The following is a 16,069-nucleotide window of genomic DNA, read 5'->3' on the forward strand; positions in this document are numbered from 1 at the left end:
TCATTCATTATGTTTTGCACCGTTAAGATCACAGTGAAAATGCAATATAACTGATAATTTTACTGCTCTTCTGCTGCACCCACTGACAGGCATAACACAAGTGAAATTAAAAAAGCCGTAGATGCAATATCAGAAAACATGAATACAAATCTACAGTGTGACGCAGACTGTTCTTTTCTTTCTATGCCTCTGCAGCGGTCCGCAGTAGTGTGCTTCAGCTCGTTGAGAGCTCCTCATGCTGCCCACAGTTCCTCTCAACTCCGCGAGTTACGGCACTCATTTGCAGAATAAAACATGGCATGCAGTGGGGTCCTGCTGGGAGCTGAACAGGTTGACAGTGAAGGATCAGAATGTACATCATTTGACCAAGTATAATTTTAGGTCAGGTTGTGGTCAGAAGACAGTCTTTGCCATTTGTTCGGACTCTGAGTTCTAGCAGGGGATGAGATGGCTCCAACACAAGCATCTGGCAGTTATGACGGATGACAGTTAGCTTCACCAGTGCGCCTGCTGCGTTCAGTGCTGGTATTAAAAGTCGCTGCTACAATTTGCGCTATGTTCATAGTAGAGGTATGATATGGTGTTTTTAGGGACAATACCAATTATTAGGAATTAGGGAAACTGATAACGAATATGTGGAATTGATATACATTTGCAGTTAAAATCTTTGTATCAAAAGTTAAAATGACACAAAACCTCATTTAAATGCTTTTGTTTATTTATAGTTTGCAAATGTTTCATTGAAAGAGTTTTCTTAAAATTTGTCTAATGGTACTGTGAGTTGGACTTGCTCAAGATGAGAGTGGTGGATATGTATAGAGAAAGGTGGTTGCATCAACCCCTAGTTTATAGGCCTTCACACAATCTCAGGTTATCACCAACAATGATTTTTTTTCCATCTTTGTTTGCTGACAACTGAACCCAGCAGTCTGCAGACTGCTAAGTTATGTGTGTTTCTTTTCTAACTGTTGTGTCTTTATTTCCTCAGGTACACAGAGGAAGAAATTCGACAAAAAGTGAGCACATTCAGACAAATGCTGATGGACAAAGAAGGCGTTATTACCAGAGAGAGCTCACACACACAACCAGTGTAAGTTACTTAACACCAGATTTGAAATATGTGGCATGCGCATAAGGGGTGTAAAACATAGTAATTCTCTGTTTCTTTCTCTGCTTATATCATGAAAAACATCTAGCGGTATCTGAGATATATTCAGATTTAAGCCAGGAGTTGTTAGAAATTTTCTGGTCTGCACCATTTTCTGCATGAAATTGTTTTCTATTGCCATATGTATTTCAACAGGTTGCAGTCCCAACAAATTATCTCCAACAACATAACCATGTACATTCAAGCATAGAAAGTGATCAATTATAAAATGTGACTTTTTATTTTAAGATTCTTTGAAAGATCAAAAATAAATGGAAAATAACATCTTAACTGTGTCTAAATAGAAACTGGGTCACTGCTAAAGGTCCAAGGGGAAATCAACAGTGGAAAGAAAAATAAGAAGGATAATAGAAAAAATACAGGTTAAAATTGCACTGCATGGTGCAAGCAGAAAAAGTCAAACACACCTACAAAAAAATTAATCCTGGATCACTTTTTAACTAAGGTGGCATTACAGCAGCACATATAGCACCAGTCAAAAGGTTCTCATATTTTTTAAAGGTAGAACAATAATAAAGACACATTTGAATTTATGTAATAAGCAAAAAGAAAAGGGCAATCAAGGTCGAAATATGTTTGGCATCTTAGATTCCTCAAAGTACCCTCTGTTTGCTATAATAACAGCTTTACACCATCTTCATTCTGTCAGCCATCTTCATAAGGACCCACATATTGTGTTTCTTGGCCCAGACAGTTCTCTTTCTCTTCTTGCACTCCCTCCCTAGTGGTTTCTTTGCACCAGATCCGCCATAAAGGCCTGATCAACACAGTCTCTTCCCAACACTTGATGTTGAAATGTGTCTGCTCCTGGAACTCTCGGAAGCATTGATGTGAGCTCTAATCTAACATGCTGGTAATTCTAAGAAATTTCTCCTCTGCAGCAGAGGGAACTCTAGCTTGTCCTTTTCCTCAGGCGGTGCTCAGAAGAACCAGTTTCATCAAAGTTTTTGAGTTCTTGAAATTTTCCAAACTGACTGACCTTCATGTCTAAAAGTAATGATGGACTGCTGTTTCTCTGTACTTAACTGTTCTTGCTGTGACATAGCTTACTACAGCAGCTGAAAAAGGGTGTTTGCTGGATGTCAACACTAACCCAACACAACACAACTCATAGTCTCAAACACATAAAGGCTGTGTGTTAACCAAAATGTTGTTGTTTTTTTTTGCTGGCTGAAAACACCAGACTGCTCCAAGCTGAGCACACTGTGGACATGCATCGTTCTTTCAGCTTCCAAGATTTGGTTGCTGTTCTATGAAGTGTCTGTTGAAGCAATGTGTTGCTAGTACTGATCAGCTGATTTACTCAGTTGACTGCTGAAATACCTGGCAGGTCTACAGCATGCAAAATGTTTGTCAGAATTAAGTATTTTTCATATCAACATTATGGTAGTTCAAGGATGTTATCCGATACAGACATGGATGCTTAGAGATCAGGAGTAACTTCTTCTTCACTGTTATTTAGCTTTAATTCAGAACTATTAATAGAACTTTTAGCAGAATATGACATTTGGCTGGTGTAGAATTTGTCTTGCTCCCCCTCCAGTGTGATTGGACAGCTGGGTAAAAAGTGACAAGGGCGATCGAGTGAAATATTTTTCAGCTCATGGCAACCAGAGAAAAAAAAATCAAATGCACCATCTCCGCTCCACATGTGTGTGTGTGCGTGTGTGTGTGTGTGTGTGTGCATCTGCATGGACTTTTGAGGTATTCTCTAACTTAAAATACCACCTTTGGAACATAAGTGAAGCTTTATTATACATGCAGTCCACAATTAATCTGGTGAAAGCTGATGAAATTAATGAAGAATTAAACTATGTACAATGTGTCTTTTTCGCCTGAAGCCTACACAGATCTGCCTAGTAAAAACTCTTTCTAGTTTGATGCTGTAGAAACTGACTGGAAGTTATAAAGGCTGCCTTTTTATTATTGTAACAGCCACAGTAAAGAGTGCATTCAGTGATTGCACTGGGGTCTGTGTGATGTGTTTGTACTTAGATTGCTTGAGGTAAACTGTGTCTGTCAGGTCAGAGAAGGAGAGTAGAGAGGGTAGAAAATTCTGATGCATTTCATATCCTTTCAGAGTTTTATCTGTGCATATCCAAATAATGCATTTGTATTCATTTAAGCCTTTTGTGTTCATGCATCTTTTTTCGCCTTTACTCCCCTTTCTCGCTCCACTCTCACACACAACTTTCATTCGGGTAATTTATTAAGCCAAACTCAAAAACTTTTGTATTCTGAATGACAAATTAATCAAAAAAATGAATGCAAATGTTTTTTAGATAAATGAATCTAATAAAACTAGACAGCAATAAATATCAAATACAAACAAATTGATTTAAAAAGAGGTTATGAAAAATGTCTTGCCACTGTAATAATGTCCTCAGGCAGCAGAGAACGAAAGAACGTAGACCGTAACTGCAAAAATGCAATCAATTTTTATTTTAATCCTTGACTTATGCCTGCCAATGCCTTTATCTGGTTACACAGGGAATGGTTAAACCCCAGTGCTTTTAAAATAATCAAGAGCATTTTAAACTCTATTCTAAACTCTGCTGGAAGCCAATGAGGCAAAGATTGGCATGATAATTGTCAATTTGTTTAGCGTCAAGCCTCGTTCAAACTTTGAGCACAAGGTGGGAGGGAGATTGGCTCATCTGAGCCACGCATAGATGGAATTGAAGCAATCAAAAAGAATTAATGTGTGTATAGGCTTCATCCAGATCATAGAGAGGTTCACACACGCTCACAAAGGCCACTGCCACAGCCCTGAAAAGCCTGAGAAACGGCAACAGCAGGATGTAGGCGTGGTGGTCCTCCTGAGTCAGTTCATCATACTGAATCCATGAGTGATTGAGAGAGGTGGTGTGCTGGTGACCTGACCTGCTGTCTGTGAACTAATGACTGGTAATGACGCTGATGCTTCCTGTCTCACCGACATGACTAATGATTCTCCCTCCTCTGCACCTCAGCTGGTGTCTGACATTTAACTAGACCATGCTGAAGTGAGGAGGAAGGCTGAGGGAGAGACTTACACAGGATGGTTACGCACAGTACGATGAATATAATAAACACTTATGGCCCACAGAAAAAAAAATATGAAGAAAGCTTTGTTTTGCTTTTTACATTAGTTCACTCTCAAGGCCACTTCTGAGTCAGGTCAATTTGGGATGTCAGCACTTGCCTCAAATTCTGCAACATTCCCTCTGCAGAAAGGCCTTGATGTGGAAAATTGAAGAAGCTTGTAATTTGCAGGGTTGTTATCCTCCCACTCCTCCTCATCCTCTCCACTCACCCAGGCCTTCAACACACACACACACACACACACACACACACACACACACAAACACACACACACACACACATACACACACACAAATAGACCCCTGTCTAAAGTAGTCTATGTCCCTGAGTAATACCTGAATCTGAAAAATTATAGCAAACATGCCTTAATTAAATTGCAGGTCAACCCCCCTGATTCTCGCTGCTACCAATAATAAACAATCAGAAATCCGCTGTATTGGACATTTGTCACTGTGATACACAGTGCAAATGAAAACTATGGAGACTCTTCTTGTTGTTTTATTGTAAACACATTCATGTTCCCTTCAGGGTGAACTACACTCCTCATCCAGCAACACCTCTCTTCAGTTCTTTGTTACCTGCACAATTCCCATCAGCCTCAGCTGTCCTACATTTTTGTGCTCATTATAAACGGATAGCATACTAACACGCTGAACCATGATGGTTAAACATGATAAACCTACCATGTTAGGATGTTACATTGGGCCATTGTAAAACAGTGCCTGACAGAGCTATGACTGCAGACAAACTACATATTTTGGTCGAAAAGCAGAGAGTAGTCCAAATTTTTCGAACATGCATGAAGCCATTTTTAAAAAAGAAAATATAAAATAAAATAAAAATATGATACGTTAAAGTAACACAGACTCAAGGATGAAGCTATTTAATCTATTAAATTGATGAATGGTGTAATAGGTACCTTCATCCATTCATCTAAATAAAATGAATCTTGTTATTTTGGTACAAACTAGTCTGATTCACCAGATTTATACTGCACTTATATGTCATTTCCGCATCTCTTTCTCCTGTCCTTCGGCTATCCGTGTGTTGGCATTTTCAAAATTCCATTTGCAATGAGGCAAAGACCAACAACTTTAAATCATGTACTGAGGCAAGCCTGCTTGGCTCTTGTGGTGAATTAGTCGTTTTAGTGACAGTACTCACCTCCCTATGTGCAAATTTTCTACAAAAACAAGTTCTTTGCATCACTATTTTGCAGAAGCACTGTAGAATCCTGAGCTCAGCACTACCCCAGACGAAAGTGAGGACGGAAGACAGTGTTTCTTTCCCCTATCGCTGAATAATAATAAGGTGCAGTCAGACCATTCTTCAATGCTGACACAGCTCTGTGGAGATAGGTTTGGTGAAGCGAAACTAGGTACAAACTGATGCTACACAACTTTAAGCAAAAACAGATATACATACATATAGATATGTAAATTTGCTAAACGACTTGTGGCTCCATTACACTCTGAAATACACCTTCAGTGTGTTTGAGTTTGCTCAGCTGGGAGGTTTTATTCAGTTGGCATCTCTTCCACAGGGACTAGTACTATTGATAGGCTAGGTCCCTCAGATACACCTAAATACTCTTATACACTGGCAATAAACAGAAAGCAGTAAGCATGGATGTGCTGGCTCGTAACTCTGTTTACCGGTGTCCAACATTGATTTCCTGCAGAATGGATGGGAACACAGAGCGAGAGAAGGAATGTGGTGTGTAAAGCCTCGGAGAGCCTTTCTGGCTTACACAGAGAGATTGACCCTGGGATCCACAAAACAGTTCAATATCTGATGAAATACCTGAAACTGACCACAGAAACAGAAATATATCTTGAGTCGAAGTAGATTGACCATTCAACTGTTGCTAATCATTTTGCATCTACAACAAAAAGGTTTTCCTCATGATCACAGATTGATCAGCTCAGCTTAAGCTCCCACCACAGTCAATCCTTCATGTTAATATAGTCACTTTTAAACAACTACTAGAATTGGCCCCACCCTTGTGACGAGGACAAATCAATCCAACCAGCGTCCTCCCAAAACAATAGACCATAACTCTGCAGCAATAGAAATATATCCGAGTGTTTGGTGGCAGAGCGTCTGAGAGAGGATATGAATGAGTTGCACTACTTTTTGCTGCAGCCCTGAGCAGGGCCTTGGCCACAGTCCATCACTGCTAGGTCCCAGGGACAATTCTGAATTGGGAGCCTCTTACCTCACCAGGGCAGCATTAAACAGACCGACACTCACTCATCTGTCAAACTGTCTGGCCTGGACAGATATCTCATGCATATTGTAGCATGGCATTTATTGAGAGATTAGAGACTGGATGAGGAATTAGTTGATTCATTGCTAATGACTACGCATGGGGAACACTAGATAGTTTAAATTGTTGTTAATTGTTGTTTTTTTTGGCAGAGTGCTTCAGGCCTATAGGGACACTTAGGAAAAAGGCACAAAGACTGGCAGCTAAAATGCACTTTTTTAACAGGAAAAAAATTGTAAATACAAAAGTGTCATCTTCATAAGAATCTTCCAAATTATTGTCCTTGTTGCTTAAAAAATCTGAAAAGTCTCCTGAGTGTGTCAGCACAAAATGAGAACATAGTTTTGGTTTCAGAAGCAAGTAAATAAGAAAAATATGTGGATGATATTATTGGTATTTCATATATTTATGTTAATGTAGAAAACAGCAAAATTATATGAAGGGGTTGCATCATACATTGCAAATTAATGGTGATTTAATTAAACAAATAAGAAATGCTATATTAATAGCACATTCTACATAAAAGACAATTGAGTTTTGTTTATGAAAAGCTTTGTGATGGTTGAATAGTGCATCTTCACTACAAAACATACCACCATTCCAAATATTTCATATTTGCTTGATGTTTAATGACAGCATCCTTTTAGAAGAATACTGATTGGAAGAAAAATGTAATACACAGTATGGGATATTTCATTTGTGAGAAATGATTTCTTCAATGATAAATGGTGAAGTTGCGTACACGAAAGAACCAGGCTGCAGCTCGAACTGACATGCCAGCATCAAGCAGGCCAACAGCCTGTTCCTGTCTTTCTCTTGTCATATGTGGCATTGTGTCATTAGAATAAAGCTGTATTTTAGGTGGCCTTTTAGAATCCCTAACCCTTTAAATTCACACAGGACCTAACTCTTAACTCAATGGTGCAGAAATTGTCACAGCTCAAAAACCTTTTGTGCACTGTTGGCTAAATTGAAAATAGAAATGGATTTTTAACTGCTCCTCTAAGTCAGAAAAATATATTTGCATGGCGTGTTTATGTTTTTGTTCAGTGTAGATTAAACATTTTTGTTGTTTTTTTTTTGTTGTTTTTTTTGCTGAGCTAAGATGTTAGCCCTGTGTGGATTTCCTGAATAGTGTCTGCAGGCTTCTGCTCAAAATGCAGGCAGGACACTTGGGCTGTGGCCTGTATTTATCCTCATCTGGATTCTAACTACTAGACACAGTGTAAAGAGATTTTAGTGAGTCACTCTAAATGAAAAAAATCATATTCTGTACTGCAGGGTAGCGTGTTTGTGTGTGTGTTTTCTCTGGGTACTCCGGCTTCCTCCCACAGTCCAAAACATGCTGAGGTTAATTGGTGACTCTAAATTGTCCGTAAGTGTGAATGTGAGTGTGATTGTTTGTCTCTCTGTGTAGCCCTGTGACCTGTCCAGGGTGTCCCTACCTTTACCCTGAGTCAGCGGGGACAGACTCCAGCCCTAAACCCTAACGAGGATTAAGTGGTGTACATAACGGACGTTAATGGATGTTAAGTTCACTTCAACTTTATTTTTCATCCAAATTTTTTTTATGATTACCTGTGGAGGTTAATTAAGTAGATTTTTTTTAGATAAGTGCATAGTAGACAATGCAAAATGGAAAATCTGCATCAGCAAATAGACACAATAGATGTTCATTTAAGTTCAGCAGTTTCGTGTCTCATTTGTTATTACAATGTATATTGTTGTTTTGTATCAGCTGCAAAAGAAAAGAGATAAAAAACATGTTTTAGCATTTTGTATCAGCCATCAGTCATCAACCACTCAGAGACCCATATCAGTCGACCAGCATCTCTCACTCAAACAGCTGTGTAACACCCACTCTGCCTACAGCTGGTTACTTCTATCTGCTTTCTGAGACTCTCGCTTTTGTTGCTCCAGTTCCAATTAACTTGATTTTTGTAATGCATGTTTATTCATCAGAGTGAGCATTGCAGTGTGTCTGTGTTTTTCCGTGTGTGCAGAAAAGGGCTGTCGTTGTGAAGTGAGGTAATTCTGCTGGTGCCTGGCTTCCCTGTTGTGCCCAGTGGTGCTCAGCCAATTAAGGGCTCTGTTGCCTCATGTCTTCCTAACAAACAGCCAGGTCTGTTCCCTGTTCACATCCGCCCCACTCTCTCCTTCCACATACTGAACATCACTTATTTTTGTCCTTCTTTTCTCCATAATGCCTCCTCTCCCTTATAATCTGTTGTAAAATTTCCTCTTATGTGGTTTTCGCGTGTTTGTTCTCCTAACTCAAGACGCTCTCTCCATTGCTGTGTTAAATTGTAAATTGATGCTTAAGCCTCTTCATCTCATTACCTCTGCCTTTTTTCATCTCTCTCCTGTTATTGAGGTTGCATGGTCAGTCGTTGAGATTATGTCTCTGTCCTCATCACTCTAATCCAAATAACCTTTACACTATTCTTAAAAGCTGCATGTATGTGCAAAAACAAAGCATCAGAAAGCCCAAAGCAAGGCATGCTGCTGAGTTTGTAACAATTTTGAAACATGGCAAGGTCAGAGAGGTGAGAGAGCATGAGGGAAAAAACAATCAGTGTGACGTGTTTTTTATATCGGTCTCTTAAGCCCACGTGAAACTGGTAAGGTCAGATTTGGTGGATCAGGGGAGGCCACATAAGAGGGAAGGAGGCAGTGGGGCAGGGAGGATTAGGGAGAAGGCTGCAGCCATCTGTCAGCATATACAATACAGTATGTGTGAGAAGCAAGTGGGAAAATATGAATCCCACAAGCTGAGGTGTAAGAGTGTGAGAGCTGATGATATTCTCACTGTTGGGATGAGGGAAAATCACAAATGTCAGTATAGGAATGAAGTCACAAAAAAGTTTGAGTGTAGCACATTTGTGCACACTTGGGTGTTTGGTAATTTTTTATTTTTATTTTTTTCCAAGTTGGATCATAGCATCATATGAGTAGGTGGAATGATTTTAACAACCCTAGCAGAACAGGGCAGTTATTCGGCCTTTTAGTGCATTCTGATATAGTCCAGATATGTGTTGTACAACAGATATGTATTGGATTGGCATGAAGCATTGTGTGGAAATGCATGGTTTGTAGCAGATCAATATCAGTGACTTCAGTGATCTTGTTTTTCCTCCAGCGCCAACAGCAGAATGACATTTCTGATTTTTAGTGAAACTATTGAATGAATAAACATGAACACTGGGTGCACACACTGGCCCTCAGGATGAATTGTACTAAACTGAACTTCAGTGATCTCCTGACTGTCCATCCAGCACTACCAGCAGGTCAAAGTTCTTTGTCGGACTCTGGATATAAGACCTTTCTCGTTAAGTTCATATTTTCCTACATACGTATTAAGTGTGGTTGCAGGACAGAAGATCGACACAGGACTTAAAGGAAACATAGAGGGAGCGGGGGGGGTCGGTTAATGGGGACCAGGGGTGTCACTAGGTTTTAAGGACAGGGGAGGCTTAGCCCCCATGAGAAATTGCTTTTCCACTTCTTGGACCAATTTAGATTTTTTCAGAGATACTTTACTGAGTGAATGTTTTAGGCCACAGTAGCCATGACTTTTGCTCACAACACAATAATTCAGGGCTGCCAACTTGTGACCAGACCTCAGAGTGAGATTTGGTTTATGTGGGATGCTGATGAGGGGTCTGGGCACCCTCCCCAAGAAAATTTTGAAAATTATTGATCCTATTTCCTGCATTTTGGTGCAAGAAATTAAGAGCATTTAAGAGCATTTTGTTAAAATCTTATTATAGAGACAACATTAAGGGATAATAAAAAAAACATTGAGATTTTAAAAAAACTGCAAAAAACAGAGCAACAACAGGTAGTATTGAAAATGGCTCTTCATGTAAAATATGGATGAAAGTTCTGTGGCTGGATGTGCACAACACATTTCAACATTTTCCATAAATATATGCATAATTGAAATAACTCCAGCAACCACTTTGTAACATTTGTCTTTATAGGATTCTAATGCACTCAACAGCTTCAAGTTGACCACATCAGCCAACTAAACAATAAAAAGTGCTTAAGCAAAAGCACAACATCTTCATAACTTAAATTATCCATTCACTGAACAGAATTACAATCAAACACTAAACTCTGTCCCACAGGAGCAGGGTGTGAACTAAAACCAGGACTAAACCAGGTCTGACTGGACCTCACAGGAGCAGAGTGACATGGACTAAACCCAGGACTAAATGAATGAATAACTTAATAACTTGGCCCAAAAATAAATAACAAAGACTGTAAATTCAGAATAAATGGCACAACTAAAATAGACCTAATGACGCCACTGATGGGGACCCACAGTAAATTTTTGCCCAGAGGCCCTTTAATAGTTTAAGGTGACCATTCGCTTTAAACTAATGACAATTTTCTATTAACTTCAGCTTTACTTTGTGCTTAGTACATTACTCAGTAATTACTTAGTAATTAGCAAATGACAGAATTTGAACTAAAATTATAAATTGTACAAGTAAATGTGTAGATATTCTGACTGATACGTTAAAGGAAATTGTAATAAAAAAATCTTAAAATCTTAAAGATCATATTCTGCTGTTGCCGTTTCTTTTACTAATGTTATGATCCTTTTTTGGTGCAAACCTAAATCCCAAACTTCATGCCAAAGGGAGTTATTCTCGCCTACAGAAAGCACTGCTCCTGATCTTCCTGGAACAACTTGTCTGAAGTGCAGGCTTTTTCTCAGTATTTATTACTTCGCCAAGGAGGCAGAGCCTCGGCGGAGTTCTGTGACGATCGGCACTGGTTTGTCTGTCTGTCTCTTTGTCTGTTTGTTAGCAACATCACTCAAAAACAGATTAACGAGTCCCAGCAATTCCCTCGGCCTGCTTTAGGTCACACGATTTGGTATCCGTACATAACGTACACTTACATAACATGCACCTGTGCTCAGCACAAGGTCATTTTGTTTGTGGATACGTCTATATTAAATGGCTGCTTTCTATAATACAGTGATTTCTGCCACAACGTTTTTCAAGATTTCAGCCGTCGGAAATGACACAGTGACTGAGGAGCCTTGGCAGAGTACTGATCACTCTGAATGCTTTTTTTGTTTGTAGCATGTCACACATTTGCATTTGGCCTGCCTACTGGTTAGTCTGGTCCTCACAAATGAGCACCTGCCTCGCTGCCATTATGTCCTCATAAGGGACTTCTCTATCTCTATTGCCGCTACATTCCTTTGGCTATACTCAAATATATTTGGTTACAGAACATAACCAATGTTTAAAATGATAAATATTATAAATGATAAATTCATAAACCTGTACATGTGCATTTTATGGGCTCTTTAAAGTGTAAGTTAGGTTTTAGATGATTTAGAAACAGTTTGTTCTCTAGAATAAATGACAACTGGATTTTTTTAACTGTAAAATATCCTGCTTAATATGTATACCAGTGACAACTTAAAAAATAGTGTAGGCTAATATATTATCAGAGCTTTTACTCTCAAATATCGATCAGAATAATTTTCCAGTTGAGTATAAGTCCACAGCTAGCAGGACCATCCATAAAATTCGGACTTCTGCTTCCTGAGTTGCTGTCATGCTGTGAGTGATTGCACTGCCAGCATCATTGTTGTCTGTTGTGAATCTGAGGTAGCAGGATGTCTCTGCTGCCTCCAATCCAAACATAGCTAAATAGAGTAGGCTGTAGCCTAAAACATGGGAAAAGGTTAGCAATATGATGAATATTGTCTAGTTTGCTTACTAGCATCATTAATGATCTTAGACCGGATAAACAGATTTTAAAGCTGATGTTGCTCCATTTCTCTCCATCGATCTGTCTGCAATCCGCTGATGAAGATGCGAGTCATTCAGATGCATGTAAAATCAGCTCTTGTATTGTTTCTATGGTTGCCATGGTCACACAAGCCACAGCTAAAAAAGCTGAACCACAAGGAACCTCAGTACCAACACACTGCTGTCTGTGAGATTTTATTGAAAACGATGCAGACATACTTGACCTCATCATCCTTGATCTTGTGGCTTCAGGGTCAACCACCTCCACCATCAGCCTGATGAATATGAAGAGGATCCTGAAGTAGTCGGTTATGAAGATGGAGGCTATGACCATGACTACCACAGTGACAACAGGTAAGCAGATACTTGTTTAAATACACACACACACACACACACACACACACACACACACACAGGCCACAATATAATCACAACCACATCAAATTTTGATTTGTAGTAAATTTTTATTTGGCCTTTAAGTTGAGTCTGGCTGGAAATGACATTAACAAGTAACAAAAGATGGTAAGATATTGTGTTTGAGAAGTTAAAGATTGTAACTATTTCTACATTATTTAACAATTTTACTTAAAATGCCATGTCTAGAATTGTCCATACCCCTTGTTCTGCCCTCGCTGTTCAACCTGAGTACAGCTAAGCTGAAAGAAACTCTTCAACAAATGGCAGGTGTATTGTCTTCTTTAATTATTCATATCCTTCACAAGCTAACAGAGTAACACTGTAAGGAAAACAAAATCCCATTTTTAGGCACTGGGCCATAGTATAATGAGCATGAAAATAACATTTTTGTGTTTTATCTCTGTATAAAGAAATACAAATACAAGATTGTAAAATGTAGGCAGCCAAACAGACACATATATCATTAAGCTCTGTGTAACAAATATATGCGTACACAAAATAGAAACCTTTGCAATGTCAAAATAATCATTGCTATAAGTGAAAATACTCACTGGCAATGCTTTCCTTAAGACAATCAGAAGAATGGATGCAGATCTAACCATGATAACTCTGACCTCTGTCCTTGTCAGCAACAATTGAACACTCCCTTCCTGTTGCTTGACTAGGTCATTCCTATTGGCTGTAACAGTGAACAAAGAATGAACATCATAAACGACATCACTTCCTGCTGGCAGGATTTATGTCTGCCAGCACACTCCCTGTCTGACATCTAAAAGATGTCACAATCACTTTTCCTGTGGGCTGACCTTATTAATGTTTGACAGGAGGAGTACGATGTCTGTTAGGGTTCTCAAGAAGTTCTTGCATGTTTCCTAAAGAGGATACATTGACTTCTACTTTCTTCACCTTCCCATCATGACTGAGGAAAGACCATCCATAGGCCAGTGGTTCTGCCTAACTTGGGTGTCCTTTAGTAACACATGGTCCCCTTCTTCCAGGTTAGGTCTCTCCATCTGCCATTTCCTGCGGCCTTGTAGGGTTGAGAGGTATTGGTTCTTCCAACGTTGCCAGAAGACATTGGAGAGACTTTTTGCCTGCCTTAATTGGCATTTATACATTTCGCTTTCATCGGAATTGCCGGGAGGAATTGATGGCACCCATATAATAAAAACTCGTGTACTGAAGCTTAAGAAACTCTGTATGGTCCGGTGGTTGTAGTGTTTGAGTCAATACCAAGGTCTTTGCATGCGCCTAAGAAATTGGTCCCGCAATTAGACCTCAACTGTTTCATTGGTCCATGGTTGGAGAGGAACTGCCACAGTGCATTAATGAAACTTGAAGACTTCATCGACCTGATTACCTCAGTGTGAATTGCTCAGGTACTCATACAGCTAAAAATGACTGCCCACCATTTATTGTTGGTGAGATTGACAAGAAATAATTGTCCAAGGCCCGAACACATCCACCACAACATTAGAGAGTGGGAGGCTGGTGCTCAGATGGTCCAATGGTAGTACGGTCATCTTTTTTGTCTCTGTTCGTCATCGGAGTTTGCGGCAAGTCACACACATGCAAATGATGGTTCTGAAGCACTACTTTCCATCGATAATCCATAGACCTGCTGACCTCACTGCACCCTCTGTGAAGTGGCAACCTTGATTTTGGACTTTTTGGTGGTAGTGTCATACCAGTAGGGTTGTTAGATAATGATGAGGAATAATGAATGTTTCCTTTCACTACTTTCAAGATCAGCCTGTGCAAAAAACGACTCCCAACTCCGATGCAACCTGTATCCTCCAGGTATGGACACAACTTACTGAGCTATCACTGTTTAGAGATCTCTTTCCCTGCCTGAATGCATGCAAAGACTTCAGGGAATGCCTTGTTTTGAAAGCAACGTATGATGACACTCTTGGCTCTGACGAGGTCTTCTGGACAGAGACTTTTGCATATGAGCCAGCCTCAACAGTCATTCTTGCCATTTTCTTGTTTGAAGGAGTTACACACGTGGACAAAATTGTTGGTACCCCTCAGTTAAAGAAGGAAAAACCCACAATTCTCACTGAAATCACTTGAAACTCACAAAAGTAACAATAAATAAAAATTTATTGAAAATTAAATAATCAAAAACAGCCATTACTTTTGAATTGTTGATTAACATAATTATTTAAAAAAACAAACTAATGAAACAGGCCTGGACAAAAATGATGGTACCTCTATAAAAGATTGAAAACTATTTGACCAGAGTGACATGATTAACTCAGGTGTGTCATTTAATTGACATCACAGGTGTTTCCAAACTCATAATCAGTCAGTCTGCCTATTTAAAGGGAGACAAGTAGTCACCCTGCTGTTTGGTGAAAAGGTGTGTACCACACTGAACATGGACAACAGAAAGCGAAGGAGAGAATTGTCCCAGGACATCCGAAAAAAATTATAGACAAACATCTTAAAGGTAAAGGCTATAAGACCATCTCTAAACAGCTTGAAGTTCCTGTGACAACAGTGGCTCATATTATTCAGAAGTTCAAGACCCACGGGACAGTAGCCAACCTCCCTGGACGTGGCCGCAAGAGGAAAATTGATGACAAATTGAAGAGACGGATCGTTGGAATTGTATCCAAAGAGCCCAGAGCAACCTCCAAAGAAATTAAAGGTGAACTCCAAGGCCAAGGTACATCAGTGTCAGATCGCACCATTCGTCGTTGTTTGAGCCAAAGTGGACTTCATGGGAGACGACCAAGGAGGACACCACTGCTGAAAAAAACTCATAAAAAAGCCAGACTGGAATTTGCAAAAATGCATGTTGACAAGCCACAAAGCTTCTGGGAGAATGTCCTTTGGACAGATGAGACCAAACTGGAGCTTTTTGGTAAGGCACATCAACTCTATGTTCATAGACTCAAAAAGCAAGCATACGAAGAAAAGAACACTGTCCCTACGGTGAAACATGGAGGAGGCTCAGTAATGTTTTGGGGCTGCTTTGCTGCATCTGGCACAGGGTGTCTTGAAAGTGTGCAAGGTACGATGAAATCTGAAGACTATCGAGGCATTCTGGAGAGAAATGTGCTGCCTCGTGTCAGAAAGCTTGGTCTCAGTCGTAGGTCATGGGTCTTCCAACAGGACAAGGATCCAAAACACACAGCCAAAAACACCCAAGAATGGCTGAGAGAAAAGCGTTGGACTATTCTAAAGTGGCCTTCTATGAGCCCAGATCTGAATCCCATTGAACATATGTGGAAGGAGCTGAAACATGCCATTTGGAGAAGACACCCATCAAACCTGAGACAACTGGAGCTGTTTGCTCATGAGGAGTGGGCCAAAATACCTGTTGACAGCTGCAGAATGCTC

At 39.7% G+C, this 16,069-nt stretch overlaps 1 protein-coding gene across 2 annotated transcripts in view; it reads left to right on the forward strand.

Moving 5' to 3' along the window:
• Nucleotides 1-16,069, forward strand: part of srrm3 (serine/arginine repetitive matrix 3) — a 112,516-nt gene that overhangs the window by 66,999 nt on the left and 29,448 nt on the right. For both annotated transcript variants that reach the window (XM_022205998.2, XM_051937177.1), the window contains exons 3-4: nt 989-1,090; nt 12,554-12,655. In XM_022205998.2, coding sequence (XP_022061690.2) covers nt 989-1,090; nt 12,554-12,655 — 204 coding nt within the window. The remainder of the gene's footprint in view (nt 1-988; nt 1,091-12,553; nt 12,656-16,069) is intronic.

This window comes from Acanthochromis polyacanthus, chromosome 17 (assembly GCF_021347895.1).
Source record: "Acanthochromis polyacanthus isolate Apoly-LR-REF ecotype Palm Island chromosome 17, KAUST_Apoly_ChrSc, whole genome shotgun sequence".
Classification (NCBI taxonomy): domain Eukaryota; kingdom Metazoa; phylum Chordata; class Actinopteri; family Pomacentridae; genus Acanthochromis; species Acanthochromis polyacanthus.